The sequence below is a fragment of the Schistocerca gregaria genome, chromosome X, assembly GCF_023897955.1.
Source record: "Schistocerca gregaria isolate iqSchGreg1 chromosome X, iqSchGreg1.2, whole genome shotgun sequence".
Lineage (NCBI taxonomy): Eukaryota > Metazoa > Arthropoda > Insecta > Orthoptera > Acrididae > Schistocerca > Schistocerca gregaria.
The window spans coordinates 72,646,906-72,674,822 of record NC_064931.1 but is presented as its reverse complement, the minus strand read 5'-3'; the positions used below and the strand labels follow the sequence as shown (position 1 = coordinate 72,674,822).

Sequence of the window (27,917 nt, the reverse complement as noted above, 5' to 3'; positions counted from 1 at the left end):
TAGCTGTAAGTGTGCTGAAATTACACATACAGAACACATGGTAATCCAACGTGTTATAAAAACGTGCCTCATTGATTATCAAATAGAAGGTTGAGCTCACCATATTGAAAACACACATCAGATAGTCCTTTTATTTTTCTGTATTTTTTACGACACTATCACATGAGCATATCACAATGCTGCAACCATGTCCGACTAACCAGTGGTCATCTGCAGACTAACGGCACATGCCACAAACAGTTTCTGTGCATTGTATTGTTGACACACTGTAAACCATTTGCAGCCTGTGGTTTTAGTCTGTAGATGACCACTGGTTGGGTGAAACTAGTTACAAAATTGTGAAGTGCTCAAGTGATTGTCTCATAAAATAGATAACAATGAAGAACATAATCACTTAAAGTCCAAGACAGTATGTCTTTTTTTTCCAAATTGAGATATTGGTAACAGGAGTGTAGGGGTATATAGTAAACATTCTTTCTCCCATTGGGGTGCAATCATATGCATTAATGGCAAGGTGACAGTATTTTCAATAGAACGACAAACTGTGTCACAGTATCTCCAATACAGGAATACTTAGCTGCTTTTCCTGAAGCATTATTTCCTAAAATTTACATGTGCCATGAGGACCCTTTTTTGTGCCATATTGGATTCTCTTCTCTGCTTGGTAAATGCACACTATTTTAAAAGGAAAAATTAGTATTTGGGAGGGAAAGAATTCTGTAGCACGATCAGGTATTTTTAAAGAAACAATATTTGAACTCTTCCATTTGATGAGCAGTAGCTGGAATGCTGGAAGAGAACATAAAAACAGGAAAACAATCTACAATGATCAATAGATATACATCTGCAATTAACAGTATTCACTCATGACCTCCCTACCCAATTAAGGGGTCTAACATGCAACACACTGCCCACAGAACAAAAATTTTGTAATTCCTGAGCAATCCCTGGCCAGAATCTGAATGGGGGACACTTTACCTTTGAAATATTTTACCCACAAGGAAGTTGTCATCATTTAGTACTACAGTAATGCTGCACATCCTTGGGAAAAATAACAACTGTAGTTTTCATATGCTTTCAGCCATTCACAGTACAAACATAGCAAAGGCCATTTTGGCTAAAATTAGGCCAGATCAGTCAGCCATCCAGACTGTTGCTACTGACAGATGCTGCCTATCATCATTGCTACTGTGACAGATGCTGCCTATCGTCATTGCTACTGTGACAGATGCTGCCTATCTTCCAAGAACCACAGGTTTGTCTGGCCGCCTCTCACAGATAACCTTCTGCAGGTAAGGCACCTCACTTCAGCAAAATCCATGGGCAGTATGTCAACAGTGCCTTGGTACCTCATTAACTTACTTACTGTATATAGCAACACACTTATTTCCTGGAGTCTACCACTCAAGTAAGATATTAAGTACTTTTGCAATCATGTACATTTCCCCACAACCAGAGAGAGCAGCAGTGCTGGGTACCTACTGAGAAAAAACAGACCCTTCTGCATTCATGTAGAAGTGTTCAGCGAGGGTATAGAATGCTTCCATCCAGGCAAATTTTATGATAAAGCTAAATGGACTACTTCCACAACATGTCTTAAATGCTATAATATGCTCTACTGAATTTGATATTCTTCAAGGAATATTGTACAATACCCAGGCAAAGCAGAATTCAGCAGTTTTACTCTTTATTATTGATGGAACCACAGTTACAGTTACCTCTTGTGGCCAGATCATTTCCTTGAACTGTCCAGAATGTTCTTCAAATGAATCGCGAACAATTGTGGCACAGTGACATGGTGCATCACCACCCATAAAAATTCCATTATTGTTGGGGAACATGAAATCCTTGAATGGCTGCACTTGGTCTCCAGGTAGCCGAAACATTTCCCGTCAATAATCAGTTCAAGTGGACCAGAGGACCCAGTCTATTCCAAGTACATGCAGCCAATACCATTATGGAACAACCGCCAGGCTGCATAGTGCCTTGTTAACAACTTGAGACCACGGCTTTGTGGGATCTGTGTCACACTCAGACCCTACCATCAGCTCTTGTCAAGTGAAATCGGGACTCATCTGACCAGGCCATGGTTTCCCAATTGTCTAGTGTCCAACCGATATGGTCACGAGACCAGGAGAGGTACTGCAGACGATGTCATGCTGTTAGCAAAGGCACTCATGTCAGCTGTCTGCTATCATAGCCCATTAATGCCAAATTTTGCCACACTGTCCTAACGGATACGTTCATCGTATGTAGCACATTGATTTCTGGGGTTATATCATGCAGTGTTGCTTGTCTGTTAGAACTGACAATTCTACGCAAACATTGCTGCTCTCGATTGTTAAGTGAAGGCCGTTGGCCACTGTATTGTCCATGCTGACAGGTAATGCCTGAAGTCTCGTATTCTTGGTATACTCTTGACACTATAGATCTCAGAATATTGAATTCCCTTATGATTTCTGAAATGGAATGTCTCAAGCATCTAGCTGCAACTACCATTCCACATTCAAAGTCTTAATTCCCTTTGTGCAGCCATAACCATGCCGGAAACCTTTTCACATGAGACACCTGAGTAGAAACGACAGCCCCATCAATGCACTGTTCTTTTATACACTGTGCACGCAATACTACTGCCATCTATATACGTGCATATTGCTATCCCATGAACTTTGTTGCCACAGTGTAATCTGTCCCAAGGGAAATCAAATACAAAATCAAAGTACCATATTTATCTGAGTACACAACAATCCTGAATATAAGATGACCCACTTCAAGCATCTGCTTAAAAAGTTACCCATATGTCATTTACTGACCATCTACATTTCGATAATACAAGCAGAAATAAAATAAACAAAAAGAAATGGTTTACATTAATATGCAGAGAATTTTCTTTTCTATCCTTTTTGCTTGCTAACCCTGTCGTCTGTGATAGCACTATTTTTAATCACCACCGCCATCATCCGAACAGCACAGCTGTGATTTTATATCTTTGTTGCTGTCAAATATATTTAGTTGGTTCTTCCAAATGTGTTGTGATTTCTCAGGTTGTGGCTACAATGGGGCCTGAGAACCCAACTTTTTTTCCCCAAATATATTTCAGATTTCACAACTACCCTGACATGAGGATATTATAATATTTCTTGTTTAGAAACACACTGTCTGTCCGCTGCTCTCTCACTGATTGTGTAGAACCAGCAGCTGAAACAGCACCTTTTGTTCTAGTCATATGCCATGGAGACAAACATTGCACCATGAAACATGAAAGTACCCCACTGGCCCATGTCTAGACTTGTATCATCTGAAAAAATGAATACTGTTATTGAGTATTTTTAAAGTCAGTTCAGTTCTGTCTAGAAGGGGATTCCTCGTTCTCAGCCAAGCTGGTGTCACTGTTCTCCTGTAGTGCTATGCTTGAGCAACTGGGAAACACGGACTGCAATATCATCTAGAGTGCACAGGTCATGTGTAACAACTGCAACTACAACACAAATGAAAGATTGCAATCACAATTCAGACCTATTCTAAAACTTTCGCTTGTCCTGTGATCTACTGACGTCTGTTGGTACTGTTTCCACAACGGGTCTTTCCACTGTAATTCATTCTTGCAATAACAATTACAGTCAGTTTAATATGATTTATTTTGTTTGTTAGACATGTCGTTCTGGATTAATTTTCATTCTTGTTTCGTCTGAATGCCATCATGTTCTAAAGCTGATTAAAAGCTGGTTATGTTGTTTCTTGATATTCTAATACATGAACAGCAACAGAATTTCTTACTTGCAACCCACTTAATAAATTATTACAATCTCTCATAATCAAATAAAAATATTGATCTGGATTCTGAATCAATGGTTTTGGATGAAAACATTTTCAGTTTTGAATGTCATCTTTTTTTAATCATCACTTCTGTCAATTCACATTTCCTTCAAGAAGTCTCTGGAAAAAATCTTAAAAGTATTCTTTTTATATGCCCTTCAGATGGCCTTTCCAATGCAGTAATGCAATTGTATGATGTTTCCTTCAAAGGACCATCCAGTTTTTGGAAACAGAAATAGTCACCAGTGCCAAATTGGGTGGGTAGAAGATGAGGAGGAAGATTTGCTTGATTTTTGTCCAGAAACTGGCTGATGATAATCATGACATGTCAAAAAGCACTGTCAAGCTGCAGAAACCACTCCTAGAAATGGTTCAGACTGATTCGTCATATTGCACTTTCGAGTAAGCGAACTATCGTATCTTTTGTAGAAGTCACCAGTAAACATTTGTTCTGGAGGCATTAACTGTCCTTGAAAGACAATATGACCACTGAAGAACACTATGACCATTGCTTTCATCTTTTCTTTTGTAAATCTTACTTTCGTTAGCTTTGTTACCTGGAGGCCCATAGATTTGATTATTCAGTGACAAACTAGTTGCAGTACATGCCACCCTCTTCATCAATTCAAATATCTCCACTGCAGTTTTCCCCACATTTGAAGAAAAGCCTGATTGTTCTACAATGCTCTATTTTACATCAGTCACTGACAAAACACAACGATAACGACGACGACGACGACGACGACGACAACAACAAGAGAGATAGTATTAGTGGTTTTCCAGTGGAGAAGTGATTCTAGTAGCTCATCAGAAATACAACATACAACCTTTCATTCTTGTCTAGTACATTCATTCTTTCAGTGAAAACTGCCCTCTTTTGGAAACAGGGTACTATTAGATTAAGAATTACTTGCCCAAAAACAGAAGAACATGAAATTTCTCCAAACTCTAAGTTTCAGTTTATTCATATTTGCATGTATGTTGTTACAATATATGATCCACCACAATAAGAGCACTGTCATTATTGTGGTTTTTTTCCCTTAGCTGTTTCTCTCCTCACAGATGGAAAACCAAAGTCAAACACAATGTAAATTGAAAGCACTTGGTTGGTCATTCAACACACTTAAACTCTGATGTGGGACACATGATCATAGAGATTCCTGTTGTGAAGGAAGGAAGGAAGATTAGTGTATAATCTCCCATTGTCAACAAGGTCATTAAAGATGGAGCACAATCTGGGACTGGCAAAAGACAGGGTAGAAAATCAGCCATGCCCTTTCAAAGAAACCATCCTGTACTTCCTTTAAGTTTTTTATTAGGGAAATCATGGATAACATAAACCTGAATGGCTGAATAGCAATTTGAACTGCCATCCTCAATGTGAGTCAAGTGACTTACCGCTGTACCACCTAGCTCAGCGGTTTCTGATGTGCTTGAAAACACTTTGCTTCCTAAATTTTCTGCTATTGGTTTTCTTTAGCTTCACCTCCCTGAAATTGTGATTGAATCTGTGTTGGAGCACACTGTTTGTTGTATTTCTCTTACCTTTGCTACACCAACTGCTGAGAGTCTTCTGCCCAGTAGAACTCTCTAGCATTTGCAATGACTCACTGAGAGGTTCTGTTTTATAAGTGCATTTAAACAAGCAGTATTTAAGTTTGTCTTTACAATTTTGTCTGCATTGATACGTCATTCTTTTAGGCAGACTTCTCCGAAGCTACTGTAAACAATGACACAGATAAAAGAGAATTAGGGATTTACCTGCCTTTTTGGCCTCAGTGTAGAATAGATACAGACTTCAGAGTCAGGTGATGGGTGGAAGGGTGGTGGATGTGACCTCACCTGCACCTATTTACATGTACACTCCATAAATGCATAGGCATATACTTTTCCCCCACAGGATACAGCACATTAATTCTGTGCACCACTGCAACTGTAGAGCCACAGGAATTTCCAAAGGGGACATCCAAGAAGGGGCACCGAGTGAGACGGTGCAGTGATTAGTATCCTGGACTCTTATTTGGGAGGACAACTGTTCAAACCCATATCTACCCATCCTGATTTAGGCTTTCGTGTTTTCCCTAAATCGCTACAGGCAAATGCGCGGAAAGTTCCTTTGAAAGGGCATGGCTGACTTCTTTCCCCATCCTTTCCTAATCTGATGTGACCGATGACCTCACTGTTTGGTCTCTTCCTCCAAATCAACCAACCAACCAAGATGGGGCACTTGCCCCCTCCTCGTACCTCCAAGTATAGATTTTTTTAAAATTCGTTACAAAATTCTCACACTGTGATTTATCTGCGATTCTAATAAACCTAAGACTTAAGATTTCTGAGTGCAACAGAAAATTCTGTCTCTTTAGCAAACACTGAGTAACTTGAATTTTTTCGTTGGCATGCAGCTCACGGGAAAGTATACCATTTCCATGGTGCACATGTGGATTTGGCACTGTGTTGCAATCAAAGTGGACATGAATCTTTATGAAACAGAGACTCCAATCTCTTCTCTGTCATTTCCTTGCACAGCCCTTATTGAGCTGCTGAAAAGAACCACTCCAACACTCTGGTGTGATTCCACTAACTGTTCCCGAGTAACATAAATGTGCACCCTTTCTGCCTATTGTAAAACTTAATTACAAAGTATATACCATTTGTCAGTGGACAAAGAACACCTGTGATGGTTTCCAGAGTCGACTTTCAGGTTTATATGGCAGAGCTATTTTGGTAGTCTCTTTAAGATCACAGCCATGTTACACTGTGTGTGTGTGTGTGTGTGTGTGTGTGTGTGTGTGTGTGTGTGTGTGTAAACTTCCACATGGGAAAAATATATTAAAAACAAAGATTCCAAGACTTACCAAGCGGGAAAGCGCCGGTAGACAGGCACAATAAAATAACACACACACAAAATTTCGAGCTTTCGCATCCGGCGGTTGCTTCGTCAGGAAAGAGGGAAGGAGAAGGAAAGATGAAAGGATGTGAGTTTTAAGGGAGACGGTAAGGAGTCATTCCAACCCCGGGAGCGGAGACTTACCTTAGGGGGAAAAAATGATAGGTATATACTCGTACACACACACAAATCCATCCACACATACATATACAGACACAAGCAGACATTGTGTGTGTGTGTGTGTGTGTGTGTGTGTGTGTGTGTGTGTGTGTGTGTGGGCGCGCGCGCGCACGAGTATATACCTATCCTTTTTCCCCCTAAGGTAAGTCTTTCCACTCCCGGGATTGGAATGACTCCGTACCCTCTCCCTTAAAACCCACATCCTTTCATCTTTCCTTTTCCTTCCCTCTTTCCTGACGAAGCAACCGCCGGTTGCGAAAGCTCGAAATTTTGTGTGTGTTATTTTATTGTGCCTGTCTACCAGCGCTTTCCCGCTTGGTAAGTCTTGGAATATATCACACACGAACCGAAACACATCAGTCAAGGAGATACTGGACTGGACCAATGAGGTTTAAGGGACCAAACTGCAACTCTAACTGTATTCTGGGACGTTTAGACATAAAAGTTTAGAAATACACCTATACAATCATTTTCACATAAGTAGTCTTAGTCAGGCCAATACGTTATGAGGTGCCTTTACAATGAATCCATGGTTTATAAAATAAATAACAAAATTTTACCAACTGTTCTGGTGAATAACAGGGCCGTTTCCCCCCCCCCCCCCCCCCCCAAAAAAAAAACTACTGACGTCCTAAGTGCCCCATCATAACCTTAGAACACAAATATGTGAAAGTTAAAAGTGATTACACATTAAGCCCAATCAACAGAAGGAAAGAGAGCTAAAATCGACAACCTCCCCTTAGAGAAAGGTTCACAAAGTATGTAGTAGAGACAGTGGAGGTCCCAAACCAAAGATTAAAAGCCGTACACCATACTGCTAACAACAGCCCATGTGTCTTTCGCTAAAACGGCTGATAATGCTGATGGCAAACATACACTGGAATGTAAGGGGTTACAAAAAGGGGTATTAGGCCAGGAAATGGCCATCTGTCAAAGGTTGATGACAGCGAGCACAAAGTGGTGGCGGATCACTGCTTAACAAATGGTAATGGTTAAAAAGACAGTGACCAAAAGGCAACTAACATAAAATGATCTCCTTGCAGCAAAAAGGACAAGAGGTGGTCGGCCAGCTGTTGGGAGAGGTTTAATTCCCTGGAGCTTGTGCCCATCCCGAGAAGACCAGTGGTAATGTCAAAGTGACACCATCTCCCAACACACAGCAACATGAAGATCATCCAAAGGATTGGAAAAGCTAGTAGGCCGAGGTAGGAGGACTGCACCCTTGGCAGCAATGTCAGCAGCCTCATTTCCCATCAGACTGACATGACCATGAACCCACCTGAACATCACAGTGGCTCCCTCAACAGCAAGCAAGTGGAAGCTTTCTTGGATCCATTGCACTAAGGGGTGGACTGTGTACAGCACAGAGACTCAGAAGGGCACTGAGAGAATCAGAGCATGTGGCATAAGTAAAAAGCCTGTATCCCTAGATGTACTGGGTAACATGACAGTGAGCGATGACCTCTGCTGTAAAAATTCTAGCAGTGTTCTGGAAGTTGATACCAAAATGGTCTGTGCCGATGAGGACACACCTGACACCATAGTGAGTCTTAAAGCCATCAGTGTACACAAAGGTGCTATTGCTAAGTTGTGGGTGAGGGTCGAGAAACAGTTATAGATCAAATCTGGAAGTGAATGGAGCTCAAGATGATCATGGGCTGCCACACAAAGCCAAGGCTGTGAAGGGTTCACACCCACTGGGAATGTGGCATGTAGCATGAAGTTAAGCTGCTAGAGCAGTAGCTGAAAGCAAATTCCGGGAGGTAACAGAGACAAAGGGTGTGCTTCATACTGACGGTCAAGGGAGTAATCGAAAAAGATGGCATAGGATGGATGACCAGGTATGGCAGACAAACGACACATGTATCTGCTGAAGAAGACATCACACTGGTATGACTGTGGTAATTCGGCAGCTTCTGCATAGTCTCTCTCAACCGGGCAAATGTAAAAGTCAACAGTGGCCAAACACATTCCATGATGGTTGATTAGGTTAAGATGGCAAAAGATGGAAGGATGTGCAGAGGAGCAAATGAAACTCACAAAATCTAGTTTTGAATGGACAAAGGATCCGTACAAATGGAGGGGGGTGGTCCGATCAGCTCCCCAGGGAGTACTGCTTAGGACATGTAGCACACTGAGGGACTGAGTACAGTTTGCAACCAGGTAAGACACATGTGAAGACCAAGAAAGTTTCCTATCGAGCATATGCCCCAGGAATTTCTTGGTTTAGCAAATGGAAAAGCAATAGGCCAAAGATGTAAAGACAGTGGAAGAAGCCATTGTGCTGGCAGAAATTCATACAAACAGTTTTGTCAGTGGAAAAGTGAAAGTTACTGCCGATACTCCATGACAGGGTGTATATGTGGACAAGGAAACAAAATTCCCGGATCTCCCAGTTAAAAATACATTTTCTCCTCGATGAAAATACACTTTTTCCATGTTAAGTGACAGTATACTTGCCCTTGGAACTGTAAAGATTATCCTTTGAATGGATACGGTTCTATACAGCAGCGTAGAAGTTCCCGGCACATGGTGTGGGTTCCTGTACTCATGTCCTAGTTCATGAACCACGGGCAACGTATGAGTGGTCAAGTAAGTGGTCCCGACAGTAGGGATACCAGTTACTTTGGAATAAGGCTGCGCATCTCTGACATATTTCGAGTCGTGGTCACCTTTGTGCTCCTACGGCAAAGACTACCAAATCCACTGGTTAGTCCCTCAACCGTTAGGGTTAAAACGCAATGGGACGCGGGGCAAGTAAGGCTAGCAACCTGCTTCCCTGGCACTTTAAATATAAAGCTGGCAACAATCAGAACAAAATACCTCGGACCTTTGGAGGTGACGGAGTCCCACCTCTAACTGACAAACCAGGGACTCCTAAGATACGACTTGGCAAACAAATGGTAATGAGATGGGGAGCTATTAATATCAATGGGGGCTACTCTGGGAAGAAGGTAGAGCTGGCAGAGGCTGCGAGTAAGATGGGGGTGGACGTTTTAGCTGTTAGTGACATTCGGGTAAGGGGTGAGAAAGAAGAGGAAGTGGGAGAATACAAGGTCTACCTGTCAGGAGTCAAAGCAGGAATAGCACAATGGGGTGTAGGGCTTTACATCAGGAAAGAAATTGAACCCAGCTTAGTTGCAATAAGGTATGTAAACGAACGACTGATGTGGATAGATTTGACAGTGTCTAGCAAGAAAATTAGGATTGTGTCAGTATATTCGCATTGTGAAGGGACAGATCAAGATAAGATGGAAAGTTTTTATGAGGCACTCAGTGATGTAGTTGTTAGAGTAGAGGACAAGGGCAGTGTTCTGCTCATGGGTGATTTTAACGCCAGGATTGGAAATCGAACAGAAGGGTATGAAAAGGTTATGGGTATATTTGGAGAGGATATGGAGGCCAACAGAAACGGGAAACAACTCTTGGATTTCTGTGCCAGTATCGGCTTAGTAATCACAAACTCCTTTTTTAAACATAAGAACATTCACCAGTATACTTGGGAAGGCAGGGGAACCAGATCTGTCATTGACTCTGTAATAACAGATCAGGAATTCAGGAAGGCTGTGAGGGACACGCGTGTATTCAGGGGATTCTTTGATGACACTGACCATTATTTAATCTGCAGTGAAATTGGGATTGTGAGGCCGAAAGTGCAGGAGGTCGGGTCCATATGTAGGAGGATAAGAGTGGAGAAACTTCAGGATAAGGAAATCAGGCACAAGTACATAACAGCGATATCAGAAAGGTACCAGTTAGTTGAATGTAGTCAATTACAGTCATTGGAAAAGGAATGGACAAGGTACAGGGACACAGTACTAGAAGTGGCTAAAGAATGTCTTGGAACAGTAGTGTGTAAAAGTAAGATGAAGCAAACAGCTTGGTGGAATGACACAGTCAAGGCAGCCTGTAAAAGGAAAAGAAAAGGCGTATCAAAAATGGCTACATACTAGAACTCAGGTAGACAGAGAAAGTTATGTTGAAGAAAGAAATAATTGCAGCATCCAAGAAGAAATCTTGGGAAGAGTTTGGAAACAGGTTGGAGACTATGGGTCAAGCTGCTGGAAAACCATTCTGGAGTGTAATTAGCAGTCTTCGAAAGGGAGGTAAGAAAGAAATGACAAGTATTTTGGACAGGTCAGGAAAACTGCTGGTGAATCCTGTGGATGCCTTGGGCAGATGGAGGGAATATTTTGAAGAGTTGCTCAATGTAGGTGAAAATACTATCAGTAATGTTTCAGATTTCGAGGTAGAATGGGATAGGAATGATGATGGAAATAGGATCACATCTGAGGAAGTGGAGAAAATGGTCAATAGCTGGCAGTGCAATAAAGCAGCTGGGGTGGATGAAATTAAGTCGGAACTCATCAAATATAGTGGAATGTCAGGTCTTAAATGGCTACACAGGATAATCGAAATGGGCTGGGAGTCGGGACAGGTTCCATCAGACTGGACAAAAGCAGTAATCACACCAATCTTTAAACATGGAAACAGAAAAGATTGTAACAACTACAGAGGTATCTCTTTAATCAGCGTTGTGGGTAAAATCTTCTCAGGTATTGTTGAAAGGAATGTGCGAGTATTAGTTGAGGACCAATTGGGTGAAAATCAGTGTGGGTTTAGGCCTCTTAGAGGTTGTCAGGACCAGATCTTTAGCTTACAGCAAATAATGGAGAAATGTTATGAGTGGAACAGGGAATTTTATCTATGCTTTATAGATCTAGAACAGGCATATGACCAGGTTCCTAGGAGGAAGTTATTGTATGTTCTACAAGATTATGGAATAGGAGGCAAACTTTTGCAAGCAATTAAAGGTCTTCACACGGATAGTCAGGCAGCAGTTAGAGTTGACGGTAAATTGAGTTCATGGTTCAGAGTAGTTTCAGGGGTAAGACAAGGCTGCAACCTGTCTCCACTGTTGTTCATATTATTTATGGATCATATGTTGAAAACAATAGACTGGCTAGGTGAAATTAAGATATGTGAACACAAAATAAGCAGTCTTGCATATGCGGATGACTTAGGTGTGATGGCAGATTTTTATTGAAAGTTTGCAAAGTAATATTTCAGAGCTAGATCAGAAATGTAAGGACTATGGTATGAAGATTATTATCTCCAAAACGAAAGTAATGTCAGTGGGAAAGAAATATAAAAGGGATTGAGTGCCAAATGGGAGGAACAAAGTTAGAACAGGTGGATGGTTTCAAGTACTTAGGATGCATATTCTCACAGGATGGCAACATGGTGAAAAAACTGGAAGCGAGGTGTAGCAAAGCTAATGCAGTGAGCGATCAGCTACAATCTACTCTCTTTTGCAAGAAGGAAGTCAGTATCAAGACTAAGTTATCTGTGCACCGTTCAATCTTTCGACCAACTTTGTTGTATGGGAGCGAAAGCTGGGTGGATTCAGGTTACCTTATCAACAAGGTTGAGGTTACGGATATGAAAGTAGCTAGGGTGATTGTAGGTACTAGTATATGGGAACAATGGCAGGAGGGTGTCCACAATGAGGAAATCAAAGAAAAACTGGGAATGAACTCTATAGATGCAGCAGTCAGGGCGAACAGGCTTAGATGGTGGGGTCATATTACACGCATGGGAGAAGCAAGGTTACCCAAGAGACTCATGGGTTCAGAAGTAGAGGGTAGGAGGAGTCGGGGCAGGCCAAGGAGAAGTTACCTGTATTCGGTTAAGAATGATTTTGAAGTAATAGGTTTAACATCAGAAGAGGCACCAATGTTAGCACTGAATAGGGGATCATGGAGGAATTTTATAAGGGTGCTGTGCTCCAGACTGAACGCTGAAAGGCATAATCAGTCTTAAATGATGATGATGATGATGATTTAGAAAATGAAACTCAAGGGGAAAAAACATGTTTTGGAAAGATCTTTGATGTGCATATTTTCATATTATAAAAGTATAAATTCGAATTCCACCAACACGAAAAATCAAAGGTTTAAATCAATATACATAGTGTTGCTACAAGAAAGGCAAAGCTTTCGCATATAATATTTGTCTCTAAGATTAATAAGCTACAAGAAAAGCTAATCTTTCACATATAATGTTGATCTGTTTAGCAGATGTTACATTTTAAGATACATCACACAAATACGCCAGTAAAATTTTAAATACCAACGTAAATGTCTTCTGGCCTCGAAATTCTTCTAAATGGCTCGTCATCAAAGAATTGATTTTTTAAAGAGAGAAAACGGTCTGTGATTTAACAAATTCATCGTACATTCTCACACATAGTTCATCTTGTGTGACAGGATATTAACTTTGAAAATAGCGCTTTTCGAACAACAATTCGCAATATTTTCCCGAATCCTGTTAGAAATAGATTCATTTCAGCAGTTGCCAGCGAGCGCCAGATAAGAAGCGTCACTGCGCTTGTGCAGCTACGTATGTTCATACGTGTAAAACATTAAAAGATCTTACATTATGTCATAAAAGAAACACGACATCAGAGGATACTCCAAGAGCGTCGGAATCTCGTGAACCATACTAAAATGCATAGTTCGCCTTAAAGTGCACATTCATATGTCCAGATTCCCAATGATGTAGGCCTCCACCTGATATTAAGCTTTTTGGTGTGGTTTTCAGGACGTGAATTTTTCATTATGGCATAATGCCATACATGCTAGAAGATGAAAACATGCATTTGAAATGCAGCAAACAGTTGAAACTAGCCAATAGTGTGGAATTAAACACTTCATTTCAAGTAAATTGAATGCCTCAGCAGGAAAGCTTAATAAAAGCCAAATTTCTTTAGCAAACCAACAAAAATAACTTTATTGTTCTGCAAGGCGATTAATGCTTGACTGGAAAGGTGGAACTAAAATAAAATCTGAAACTAATAACACATTTTAGGCTTCCGTAATTATGTGAATGTATTTTAATTCACTTGATACCTCTCAGCCACAGAAATCCGCCTTGTTTCATTTGATGTGAGAGCAGTAAATGAAGAGGAAAAGAAAAATCAGTAAATGTGAACACGGGTCACGTGGAGATACACCCCCCACCCCCACCAGGGGTGCATTTCAAAATCACATGAAAAATCGATAGACCAACATGCGCTGGATGCTAGGTGCTTTGTGAAACAAAGTTTTTTTTCCTCAATAATATGAATTTGCCCCTCCCCCCAAAATTGCCGCCCGGTTCAGATACTCAGGTTTGCCCCCAACCCCCAATAGATCCAGACCTGATGCGCACGGGTGAATATGGCAGCTTGGGCGTGCCAGTTAAATTTTTTCAGGTACCATGTGGCTGGTTGCTGCTTACACAGCCAACAGCCACATTTCTGTAGCCAGAAGAGGGAGAAGGAACTACTCATACGCGACTCAACTGTGCGTGTGCATGAGGCTGCTCGTAACTGATCAAATGAGTCTAATGTAAACAGTCATGATGTCACACTCATTGGAGGCAATTTGTTGTTATGAAGTATTGCATAGTCTTCCGAAAGCCTTTGACACATTTTGCTGTTGGTAGACGCTTGTATGAGCACTGTGTTATTTTATATGGTGCATTTCCATTGCAATTTAAGTTTTAATTTCGTTTTTTCTCTTGTTCATGTTTTGATGCTGCAGTATTATTCTGCAGTAGCGGGATACAGTAATATCCCTTGTTGCAGTATCTGTTCTTACCAGTCAAAATTACAAAAATTTAACTGAAAACTAAAACAATGAAAAATTCCCGAGTTTTTCCCAGTTTTCTCCCAGATGAAAAAATTCCCGGGTTTTTCCCGGATCTCCCGGTTGTCCCGGGTAGTATACACCCTGCATGAGTAAACACATCGAAGACGTCACTCAAGGAGACAAGTCTGTGGAGAACTGCAATAGCTCACAGAGTCATATATGGAGCCGGAGGTGCCTGGTGGGAGACAGCCCACAATATGGTTAATGGCTATAGCAAAGAGGACGACACTCAGGATGGAGCCTTGAACCACCCTGTTCCCCTGGATAAAGGGGGTTCAACAAGGCCAAACCCATATGTACCTTGAAAACCCTGTCTTTTGAAAATTCCTGAAGGAAATGGGGCAGGCGGCCTCAGAAGCCCCACATGTACAGGGTGTGGAGGACACCAGTCCTCCAGCAGGTGTCGTAGGCTTTCTCCAAATCAAAAAACATGGCCCACAGTATGGTACTTGCACAGAAAACTGTTAATGACATAGGTTGACAAAGTGATGAGATGGTCAAGTGCAGAACTGCTTGCTCAAAATCCACATTGTCAGAGTGGAGCCACAATACCTGCTGGCCATGAATCGTATATTCTATCACCTTGCAAACACACCTGGTGAGAGAAATGAGGTGGTAGCTAGAAAGAAGGTGTTTGTCCTTACTGGGCTTATGTATGGGTATGGCAGCAGCTTTATGCCGGCGTCTGGGACATTTGACATCTGCCCAAATACAACTATACACATGAAGGAGAAAATGCTTGCCCCCAAGAGAAAGTTGCGGGAACATCCAAATGAACATCATCCCGCCCTATGGCAGAAGATCAGCACGAAGTAAGAGCATGGTCTAGGTGCCTCATAGTACGGGTGGTATCATAGCATTCATGATTCTGAGAGGAGAAGGATGTCGCCTGAGCCTCCTCCACTCATTTCTGAAGGAAGAATGTGGGGTGATAGTGGGTGGAGCTCAACATCTTTGTAAAATAACAGCCCTAGATGATGGAGATAGCAACAGGGCCCACAATGACATCATCTGCTATGGTCAGACTGGAAATTGGGATACGAACCTTGGTCCCAAAGAGTCGACTGAGGTTTCCCCACATGCCGGAAAAGAGAATGAAACTATTAAAAGAACTAGTAAATGAAATCCAGTTAGCTTTTCTGCTATCCCAAAGAATGTGACAAAACTGTGCACATAACTGTTTATAACAAATACAGTTCGCCATTGTAGAATGATGGTTAAAAATGTGGAGGCACATCCCTGCATGCATATCGCATCGCGGCATGCCTCAGTCCACCAGGGTACCAGTATACAGTGCAGTAAAGATGAATTGTGAGGTATGCCACGTTCTGTGGTGGTAAGGATAATGTTCATAAGATACTCTACCTTGTCATCATAACTGGGGAAATGTCGTTTGTCAAAGTGTGTCAAGGAGGAGCAAAGCCTCCAGTAGGCCTTAGAAACATGCCAATTGGGTTGACACTCAGATGGGGTAGGAGTCAGCAAACGGATAGTACATGGAAAATGGTCACTCAAGTACTTGTCAGAGAGAATGGACCACTCAAGATGATGGGCAAGCTAGGAAGTGCAGAATTAGATGTCCAAACGGGAACAAGCGTGCGTGGAGTCTGAAAGGAACATGGGTGCTCAAGTGTTACGACAGATGAGGTTGTGTTTTTTGAGGTCAGCCACGAGGGAACCTCTCAAACAGATTTTTGAAGAGCTCCATAGGGGATGATGGGTGTCAACAGGCAGCAAAACAGTCTGAGGGAGCTGACCAATAAACTGGAGTAAGTCTGCGCAGGTGACAATGAGTGATGGAGGGATATAGACATTACAAAGCGAAAAGGTGAAACGAGGAAGGAAAATGTGAACAGCAACAGCTTGCAGCCAGCCAGGGGTTCAAGGAGATGGTGTGCCTATGATCCTCATCCCAGATGAGCAGATGACTCCCACATGAGATGGAATACTGGGGAGGGGGGGGGGGGGGGGCGGGGCAGTGAAAGCAAACCAGAAGGAAACGCAAGAGGTCAAAGCATTTGCAGGTATGCAATTTTTTTCTTGGCGGCAGAAAACAAGCAGATGCTGCAATTCCAAGAGCAGCCATAATTCTCCCTTGTTAGATCTAATGCTTCAAACGTTCTATTGGAGACAAGTCTTAACACCCAGCCTTAGAAGACTCACTGCTACGGGGTGCAGGGGCTGGAGGATCCTGTTTCATGAGATCTACAGAGGCATCAGCATCCTCTCTGGATCATCCATGGCAGAAAAACAGTAGGTGGTGCACACCAGCGAAATGGAGGTCGGCTGGTTGAGGTATCAAGCACTGACACCATTGAAGAGGATCTCCGAGTTGGGAAAGGGGAAGGCCGTTTACCTTTGTTTGATTTCCTAGAGCCTTTACAAGTGGCAGACAAAGACTCAGATATTTGATGGCTGGAGGGGTGTAGAAAGTCTTCACGGGAGCATCCTTTTTGTTCTTTCTGGCCTGCTAGTTGTGTAGCAGGTGATTTCACTGCCAGGAGTGAAGATATGGTAGCTTGTTGCGCAGCTGTAGGAGAAGGTGCTGTTGATGCTACGGTGATATTTGGCTGTTCCACAACTGCAGTACTGAATTCGACGTTGCAAGTCTGCATGGCCGTGTCCTTCATGGAGCGAGGCATAGCAGGAACAGTACTGTTAAGTGCCAGATGGTAAAATGCAGGGCTTTCGACTAACCAACAACTTGCAAGCAATAGGGTGGGGTAGTTTTTCTTTCACCCAGACCTCATGGATGGCTTGCTCATTGAGATAAGTGGGACATTCACAGGACACGGTGGCATAGTTGCCATTACAACTCATACAGCAGGAAGGAGGAGGTGGGCAATTGTTCTTATGAGCATCTCTACCACAAGAAACACATTCGGCCATGTTTTGACATGACGTGTGTCTGGTTATAATGTTGACACTGGTAGCAACACATCGAGTTTGGGATGTACAGTCAGATGACGATGACTTCATTGCCTGCCTTAATCTTTGATGGAAGCACTACTCAATCAAATGCAAGAAAAAGAGTGTCTAGACACTAAGTTTGTACCAACCTTTTCCATTACCCGATGGACTGCAGTGATGCCCTGATCAGGGAGATATGTTTTAATTTCTCCCTTGGCCAGACCATCAAGCACCTGAGTATAAACAACACCATGAGAAGAATTCAGCATACGATGGATCTCAACATGAACAGGATAGCCATGGAGGAGTGAGGCTGTGAGCAGTTGTTAGGCTTGAAAATCACAATTGGTCTCCAGAAGCAAAGTCCCATTACATAGGCAAAGCAGGATTTCATAGGGCCTGAAACTGCATCAACACCTTTCTGAATAATAAGTGGATTAACTGTAGCAAAGGACTGACATCCTCCGGTACATGATACCACAAAGAATTGGGATGAAGCTAGGAGTTGTTTTGAATCTTTAGCCTCATTCCATTTGTGTTTAGTAAATATAGATTGATATGGGGATCAGCTCGTTGTGGAAAATTCACCCGTGTTTGTCAGTCTCCAATGGTGCACTCCTTCCAACTGGAGGGAGGGGGGCTCTAGAGGGGAGGGCTCACCCGCCTTAGGTGACCATTCACACCTCAGGTCACAGCCCGTAAACTCCTGACAGAGGTGCCAATTGGCAACTGGGAAGGTAACAGCTCACACAATCACCCCTCCTTGAGCCTGGCCTGTACCAGGGGGTAAATGCAAACCCTACCTGTCAACTTGGGGCTGGGAATTACAAGTTACCCAGTCACCTGTTAAGCATCAAATGCATGTGCCGGCCTTCTGGAGTGTGCAGAGAGGATAAAGCAACAAAAAGAGAGCTCAAATGCTGAAGCGGAGGAGATAGAGAATGAAGAAAGAAAGAAAAATATGAGGAGCTGTTCCGATGCTGGGCTATCAAAACTTCAGACCACATTACCAAAACTGTCCAAGACATGTTCCCCAAGGGAGGGGACAAACAATGGCAAGAGTATAGACATGCAGCATGGAAATGGTAGAGACGCTGCAAAGGCCGGGGTCCTGTGGTAATCAAGCACAAATTCACCAAAGTGTGGTGGGCCCCCTGGGGGGAATGCCAGTGGTGCGTACTATTAGCAAGGGAGGGTCACAGGCTAGAATTTCCTTCAACTTAAAAGCAGGTGGATTTTCTCCTCCTCTAGTTGTTTTTTTTAAAAATGATGTGCTCACAAAACTGTGCTATTCTGTAAATAATAAAAATGTTGCTATAAACACAAGTAAGATAAATGCTGTTTTACTAACTTTCTCCACGTAGTTGAGCAAGAGCGCGTTCCTTGTCTTGAAGAATGCGCTGCGCTCGTAATTTGTACTGGTCAAAGTCTTGTCGGGCTACAACAGCATCCCTGCGTGCAATCTCTTCCAATTGCAAGGCCTCCTGCCGTTCAGTTTCACTCTTCTTAACTGCTACAGATAAGACTTCCAGTTTGCGGCTAAAGTGCTCCAACAACTGATGCAGTAATTCTCTGAAATTCAACATGAGAAATTAGTGGCCCTATTTTTGTTTAACAGCCCCATAGTTCGCTAAGTTTTATTACACAATAGAACAAATATTCAGCTGGGTTTTAAAAAGAGATTAATTCCCCAGCACTTAATAGCCATTTCAGTTCGTTCATGGAGAAAACAAAACCTACAATACATTCAAGCAAGGTTAAATGATTTTACTAGTATTCTAAATTTTCATATTATAAAAACAGCAAAGAGTCATATGGTACTACAAACTGTCAAACAGTAGTTCATAAAGCATCTGTAACTTTAAGGCCTTACACTTAGACACAAGCTTAGTTTGCACATACATAGTTTCCACATTCTAACAGTAAAAAGAATCACATGGGAGCTGACCTGGGCAGCAAGCTGAATGCAGAAGACTCAGGAGTCCACAACACTTATTGTATTTTGACTACCCTCAGAACCGGTGTATTTCTGCGATTCAATACGATCTCAAGGAGACACGCCTTTTAGATGCTTTGCTTGGATTCAAAAAGCTTAATACTACTTAGTGCAACATATCAATCTATTGGCAGGGATCTGTTTCCTTTGATCTTGGCAATATGTCCACTTTTAGCAAAGAAAGTTCACACTATTTTCAAGGTCCATTCAGCAAGCTGCAAACACATGATAGTCACATTTTGTCAGCAGTTGTGATGTTGAATATAACATATCAAGCATCTTTCACTAGAATTATCATAACTAAATCTCTATTCCTATTTTAAGACTGTGTGTTATCCACTCATTGCAAATACTCCCCCCTACCTGTTATACCCTGTAAGCTTTTAAAATCATGATACACAAATGATCTCATTTCTGATGGTAACCACAAATACATACAGAAAATTGGGAGCCCCAGTGCCCATTTTGGGGGTTTTGAAACAACAGTGGTAAACCAAGCACCAAGGAAAATGTAGTGACCTCGGCTCGCAGGCCACTTCACACTTATCCATTAACACTGATGTCAATGACCAACACTGGTAACACAGCACTTTGAAACAGTCATGAGACCACTACCTGCCGTAGCATGAGCACTGGAGTGTGTGCGGTTGTTTGACACACAACGTGTGAAATAACCAGAGGGATGATAATAGTTTACACTTCAGTTATTTATCTTGTTGCTCAACAGACCAATAAAAGCACTTTTTTCAGTGAAGTGTACCATTTATTAAGTACCTACAAAGTAGTGACAAAAGAAAGTATCATGGAACAGCTACAGCAACAGTTACATAGCATCAGCAAAAACTGATGTTATGGCAGCTACAACTACTGTCTGATAGGCAGTGACAACACATGGAAGAGATGCCCATGCTGCAACAACTACACCAACAGTGGTTATGAACTCAAGTCAGAAACAAAGAAACCACCTACGGGGCATCTAAAGGATTTGCTGCAGTCATGCAGCCAGGTGGTGTCACTTGCCATCCACCTGCCACTGGTCACCACCACCTCTGCCTCCTCCCTGGCCATTACACTGCCTACAGCACAGTTAAACGGCATGGCATTTAAGGTAACAGCCCTCTGGATGGATTGTCTGTTATTGTGATTCATGCACATGGACACCCATTTCATCACCTCTAGGATAATGCACGACTCCACCAAATACGCACACGATATGGGGCTGTTGGACAGCGACAGTGCCAATGAGGTTAGTGACATTATCACAAATGCACCTGCCTCCGTAAAGCATGACTTACTAAAGAGGCAAGCTCATTCATCGCTTTCCCTCTCCAGCATGCAATGCTTAGGAAAATTGTTGCACAGGGAGGAAATTGGCAACATGGAGCTGTCACAGTTCATACATCATCTCTGCACCTTGGCCCCACAGCAGGTCCGAGACTCACTCCTATGGTCCACGTGGCTGTCTCAATTGCCTGAGATGCATCACACCCTGTTCTTGATAATGCAAAGATTGTGCACAGAGTAATGAAGTCTGCTACTCTGCATTTGTTTACTACAACACCTGCCAGAGAGAGGTTGGATGACATCACCTCGTGTCTTGACAAGTTGACAAATTGCAGGTTGCAGCCCTAAGCACATACAACCAACCAGATTGCATGTCATCACAAAGACAATGCAGTGTGGTCTCTTCAAGCTCATCAGACCAGAAAGAGTGTCTTTACCATTGTGATTTTGGCAAGAGAGCATGTAGGTGCAGATAACCCACCCCTGGGTGGTAAACATGAACAGTAGCCTCCAGTACCCAAAGGCCAAGTCAGTCAGCGTCCATCATGATGCTGGTGATAATGGTTGATTTGGAGAGTAAAGGGACCGCATCCATCATGATGCTGGTGGTAATGGTTGATTTGGAGAGTAAAGGGACCAAACAACAGTGTCATCAGTCCCTGTTGGTAATGGACAGGACTACTGAGATGCAGTTGTTGGTGGATACTGGCTTATTCGAGTGGCAATTTATCACAGAAGATGCAACCTGCACTATCATCAGGCTCGATTTCCTTTACTACTCTGACCTCAACCTTGATGTGAGGAATGCTTCCATTATGGACTGGGTCAAATAAGTTATGGTAGCATGCCAGCCCACACAATACAGTGAACCATTGGTATAGTTCCTCATCATGACATCAATGCTGGTGGGTCTGCTAAACCAGTTCCTGTTGATTATACAACCCCCTGGAGTGCTGTCATGGCCCATCCACTCAGCAGTGCATCACATCAAGACCTGATCTTCCTGTTTTCTCATGGTCAGATGGTTGCCATCCAACAAACTCCGCATCGCAAGAGAAGAATTTGATTAAATGATCCAAGCGTGCTGGGCACAACCATCAAAAATCAACTGTGCTTTTCCTGTTCATCTGGTACAAAGGAGGCTGCCAACCCTTTGGTGACTATAAAGGCATAACATTCTGACAATTTCTGACCGGTACCCTGTACACCACATGGGAGATGATTTTGTATACCAACTGCTGCAGCACACCATTTTCTTAAAGTTTGGATCTGTAAAAGCCTACGACCAAACACCTGTGACAACAGAGGACTTCAGAAAACCTGCAGTAAGTATGCCCTGTGGACTATTAGAATCCCATACATGTTATAAGCTCTACTGAATATGGCACAGATTTTTTAGTGTTTTATCAATGAAGTTTTGCAGGGATTGGACTTCTGCTCTGCGTACACTGATGACACATTGGTGGCAGTATTATCCATAGAACAACATGTAATATATCTACACACAATTTTACAAATGTTTGATAACTATGGAATCTGAATAAATCTGGCTAAACATGCCACTGGTGCTAACAAATTGATGTTCAAGGGAATCAGGGTGTCCACAACTGGTATGTATTTGGCAGCTGAGCACACTGCTGCAATTACAGCTTACCCGCCCCTGAAAATGTTGTGTGAAGTGCGTCAGTACCTGAAATCCACTTTTACCAAGATTTTTTTACCCTCAGCTGCCAACCCATCTGTCACTCCACGCCATTCTTGTCGGCCCAAAAGTGCACAGTTTCACACCTGTCACTTGGACTGATGAACTGGAGGCGCAGCCTTTGAAGCCTTCCAGCCAAGTCCCACATAAGCCACCTTCATTGTGCATCCGACTGCTTGTGTCCCATTGATGATTTTTTTTGGATGCCTTGTCCTACACTGTTGTTGCTGTGCTACAACAGAATGTGAATGGTTTCTGGCAGCCTTTGCAATTTATTCCCAAGAACATCACAGAGCAGCAGCACTCTTCATCACCACTTCATACAGAACTTTTAGCAGCCAAAGCAGCATTCAGGTATTTCCAATTCATGGTGGAGTGGCATGCCTTCACTATTTATAGAGGACATTAGTTCACGACCTTGAAATAACTATCCTCTGTGCAAATAAACTAAATTTGTTTTATTTTGCAATTTACAACAGACATTTAGCATGTAAGTTATTTGAAAAAGCAACCGTCGATGCTTTGTCTAGAGTGGACAGTAGCTCTGCAACTGTGGATTTCTGTGACCAGCAACAGAGGAAAATGATGAAGGGTAATTAAGGGATCTGCTGAAACACAAGATGAACCTACACCTGTATGTGCCTGCCCTCTGCAAGGTCTCAGTCACCCAAGAATTTGTGCTACTAGGGCACTAGTAATGCAGCATTTTGTGTGGATTGGTATACAGGACTGCTGTATGTGGATTTGGACCTGCATTCCCTGCCAGAAGCACAAAATACCATGGCAATGAGCTCCGAGCTGAAGTTCTGACATTCCACAGGGATGATTCTCAAACATCCACCTGGACTTAGTAGGTCCACATCCGGTCGCACTCAACTACCAGTACTGTCTCCCTTGTGATCAACAGATACACCAGGTGGCCAGAGGTAATACTGGTAACACAAATTGTGCTTGTTCATTTGCTGTTTGATTTCACATTTAAAGTGCTTCCAGAAAATTAGTTCTAACCAGAGTAGGCAGTGGGAGGCAGAAAAATTACTTGCAATAGCCTAGCTGTACAGGATACACAGGACAAGGAATTCACCATATCATACATCCACAAACAGCACTATGGAGTGCTTACACCATTTCTTGAATGCTGTTACAAGGTGTCATATAATGGTGTTGTGGATTGATACACTACCAGTATTGTTGCTGGGACTGCACAGTACATTAGAAGAAAACCTGCAGGCCTCTCCTGCAGAGCTGCTGTATGGAGAACCTCTGCATCTACCAGTAGAGTTTTTCAAACCATACCCAGACCCTCTCTCACACTCTAGCAAAAATTTCCTTGTGGTGCTTTTGGAGGCAAATGGGGGCTGTGTGTCCAAGTGGAACAACATGATGCAGAAAACACTCTACCTTTGTTTTCAAAGACCTAACAACGACAAAGTCCACCGCAGAGATCATTGTAGCTGCCCTACAATAAGGGCCCTTACACACTTATGGAACAAAAAGACAGGGTATTCCCTCTCTACATTAAAGAGTTAGATACAGTAGTGTCCACTAACTGATGCAAAGCACCTTACTTAAGTACACAACATGCCACTGGAATACAGTCCACCACAGGATGCAGAACACACCTTAGGCCACATATGCCAGCATTGCAATGTCATCCAGAGCAGTGACACTCAGTTGGAAACTGATTGGCCTCCACCCACCTACATGCAGCAGTCCCCTTGCAACACTAGACAACTACCAGCATCCAGCCACAATGGAAACTTGTTATGGATGAAAAATGTGGTTCTGTTTCAATCCAGTAGTCATTTCATAGTTCAAGTTAGTACTTTTTGTCTTATGGCAGTGGTGGTGGTGTAGAGATCTCAGCTCGTAGGTCACTCCTGATCTACCCATTGGCAATGTCGCGAATGACCAACACTCTCCAACAGAAAGAAGACCACTACCTGTTGCAGAACAATTATTACTGGTGTGTGTGCAGTTGTCTGATGTGCAATGCAAGAAGTAACCCGCAGGAAGATTATAGTGTATGTGATAGTACTTATTTATCTTCTTGTTCTACTGATCAATAAAGAGATTTACCTTTAGGTGAAGTGAAACAATTATTAAGCACTACAAACACAATGCTCTAGCAAACAGCATGTTAAATTCAATAATACTGATAAGTGCATGGGTACACAGAAAATTAATGCATTCTTTATTGGATGTTTTGTGGTAATCGATCCAGTAAGCAACACCGGAATTCCAATCTAAACTTCTAAGCAACACTTTGTGTTCCTCTACAACAATTATTGTAAAGTTATTGGGTGATGATCCTTTATTACACCACCTCTCCACTTTTACCACAGTTTCTCCTTGTGTACCTCTCTTCTTTCAGCCTTAAAATATGAAAATTTGGTTCAAATCTTAAGGTACATTCTTAATTTGCTATACTGTTGACAGTGTTAAAAATATTGTATACATACTGCAGTATACTACTCAAACGGCTATTCTGGTTAACACAGACTTTTCATGTGTATAGATAAAGTGTGTATGAATGTGGTGCAAAGCCTATGGGGGTGCAGGGGAGTGGGGAATGATGGGAGGGGGGAGGAGAAGGAAGCTATACAGCTATGATTTGGGGGAAATGTCATTTATATTTCAGTTTACTTTCAAAATGGTTTATTTAATTATTTATTTATTGTTCCGTGGGACCAATTTAAGGAGAAGTCTCCATGGTCATGGAACAAGTCAATACACGAAATTATAACACGATATTAGAAACAGATAAAATGAAATATAAAAAAAAAAAAACATATTCAGGTGACAAGTCGTAATTTTAAATAAAGAAAATCAACAGTGTAACACTGGAATTTGCTTAATTTTTTAGCTCTTCCAGGAGCTCCTCGACAGAATAGAAGGAGTGAGCCATGAGGAAACTCTTCAGTTTAGACTTAAAAGAGTTTGGGCTACTGCTAAGATTTTTGAGTTCTTGTAGTAGCTTATTGAAAATTGATGCAGCAGAATACTGCACTCCTTTCTGCACAAGAGTCAAGGAAGTGCATTAAACATAGATTTCATTTCTGCCTAGTATTAACTGAGTGAAAGCTGCTAACTCTTGGGAATAGGCTAATATCGCTAACAACAAATGATATTAAATAAAATATATACTGTGAGGGCAATGTCAGAATTTCCAGACTATTGAATAGGGGTCGACAAGAGGTTCTCGAACTTACACCACATATAACTCGAACAGCCCGTTTTTGAGCCAAAAATACCCTTTTTGAATCAGAAGAATTACCCCAAAAAATAATACCATACGACATAAGCGTATGAAAATATGCAAAGTAGACTACTTTTCATGCTGAAGTGTCACTTATTTCAGATACTGTTCTAATGGTAAATAAAGCAGCATTTAGTTTCTGAACAAGATTCTGGACATGGGCTTTCCACAACAGCTTACTATCTATCCGAACGCCTAGGAACTTGAACTGTTCCGTCTCGCTTATAATATGCCCATTCTGTCTGATCAAAATATTGGTTCTTGTTGAATTGTGAGTTAGAAACTGTAAAAACTGAGTCTTATTGTGATTTAGCATCAAATTATTTTCCACAAGCCACGAACTTATTTCATGAACTACATTATTTGTTACTGTTTCAATATTACACACAACATCCTTCACTATCAAGCTGGTGTCAACAGAAAATAGAAATATTTTGGAATCACCTGTAATACTAGAAGGCATATCATTTATATAAATAAGAAACAGCAATGGCCCCAGCACCGACCCTTGAGGAATGCCCCACTTAACAGTGCCCCATTGGGACTGAACATCACTACCACTCTCAATATTGCGGAGAATTACCTTCCGCTTTCTGTTCTTAAAGTAAGAGGCGAACCACTTGTAAGCTACTCCCCTTACTCCATAATGGTCCAACATCTGCAGTAATATTTTGTGGTCAACACAGTCAAAAGCCTTCGTTAAATCAAAGAAAACACCTAGCATTTGCAACGTTTTATTTAATCCGTCCAAAACCTAACAGAGAAAAGAAAATATAGCATTTTCAGTTGTTAAACCATTTCTAAAACCAAACTGAACATCTGACAGCAAATTATGTGAATTTAAATGCTCCAGTAACCTTGTATATACAACCTTCTCGATAACTTTAGCAAACACAGATGGCATAGAAATAGGTCTAAAATTGTCAACATTATCACTGTCTCCCTTTTTATAAAGTGGCTTCACTACCGAGTACTTTAATCGGTCAGGAAACCGACCACTCCTAAAGGAAAAGTTACAGATATGGCTAAGTACTGGGCTAACATACATAGAACAATACTTCAGTATTCTGCTAGATACCCCGCCATATCCATGAAAGTTCTTGGTCTTTAGTGATTTAATTATTAACTCAATCTCCCTCTTGTCAGTATCATGGAGGAGCATTTCTGGTAACAGTCTTGGAACACTTTTTTCTAAGAGCGCTATATGATTCCCTGTTGGGACTAGGTTTCTATTTAGTTCACCTGCTATATTCAGAAAGTGATTATTAAATACTGTACATATATGCGACTTATCAGTAACATGGACATTCCCACTACGCACTGATTCTATATCCTCGACCTGTCTCTGCAGACCAGCCACTTCCTTTATGACTGACCATATGGTTTTAATTTCACCCTGAGACTTAGCTATTCTATCTGCATACCACATACTTTTTGCCTTCCTAATAACATTTTTAAGCGCCTTACAATACTGTTTGTAATGGGCTGCTGAATTTAAATTTTGTCGGTTTTAACGTTTTGATATAATTGCCACTTTGTTCTACAAGATATTCTTATCCCTCTAGTCAGCCACTCAGGCTGCCTGTTTGTGCTAGTACCATGTTTTGAACGTTCTAACGGAAAGCAACTTTCAAAGAGCACGTGAAAAGTTTTGAGAAAAGCATTATATTTATCGTCTACTGTATCAGCGCTATAAACATCTTGCCACTCTTGTTCCTTGATAAGATTGACAATATTAAGTATATGTACAATAACCTAGCAGACATTCAAAAATTAATTAGTTCTTCATGCATAGTCCCATCAAGGACTGTCAACTTGTTGTCCAAAGTGCATGAATTTAAAGCCATCAAACTATTTAGGCCTATGGTACTATGGGAAATACTTTTATCAAGTCACAGCAAGGCTCTTTCAGACTAATTCCACAGCTTTTGTTATATGCACAGCTCTTTTAAAACCAAGATGCTTTTACACATTAATTCTTACAATAAAGTACAAAAAAAGCCACTGTTAGTAATGAAATTTTTTGAGAACAAACAGCAGCTTTACTGTTTTTGAACTGACATGTCATCAGATGGCTGTTCACGTTTAAAATTATTGTTTCACAGCCAAGACCCACTGGGAAAATTCTTGTAACATTCAAATGACACTTATAATCATGTCATGATCGCCATGGAAAAAAGAAAAAAGGA

The 27,917-nt window shown here is 41.7% G+C and overlaps 1 protein-coding gene across 3 annotated transcripts in view; it reads right to left on the bottom strand.

Annotated features, from left to right (window-relative positions):
- Nucleotides 1-27,917, bottom strand: part of LOC126298005 (golgin subfamily A member 5) — a 94,528-nt gene that overhangs the window by 30,705 nt on the left and 35,906 nt on the right. For all 3 annotated transcript variants that reach the window (XM_049989324.1, XM_049989323.1, XM_049989325.1), the window contains one exon: nt 18,839-19,059. In XM_049989324.1, the coding sequence (XP_049845281.1) occupies nt 18,839-19,059 (221 nt within the window). The remainder of the gene's footprint in view (nt 1-18,838; nt 19,060-27,917) is intronic.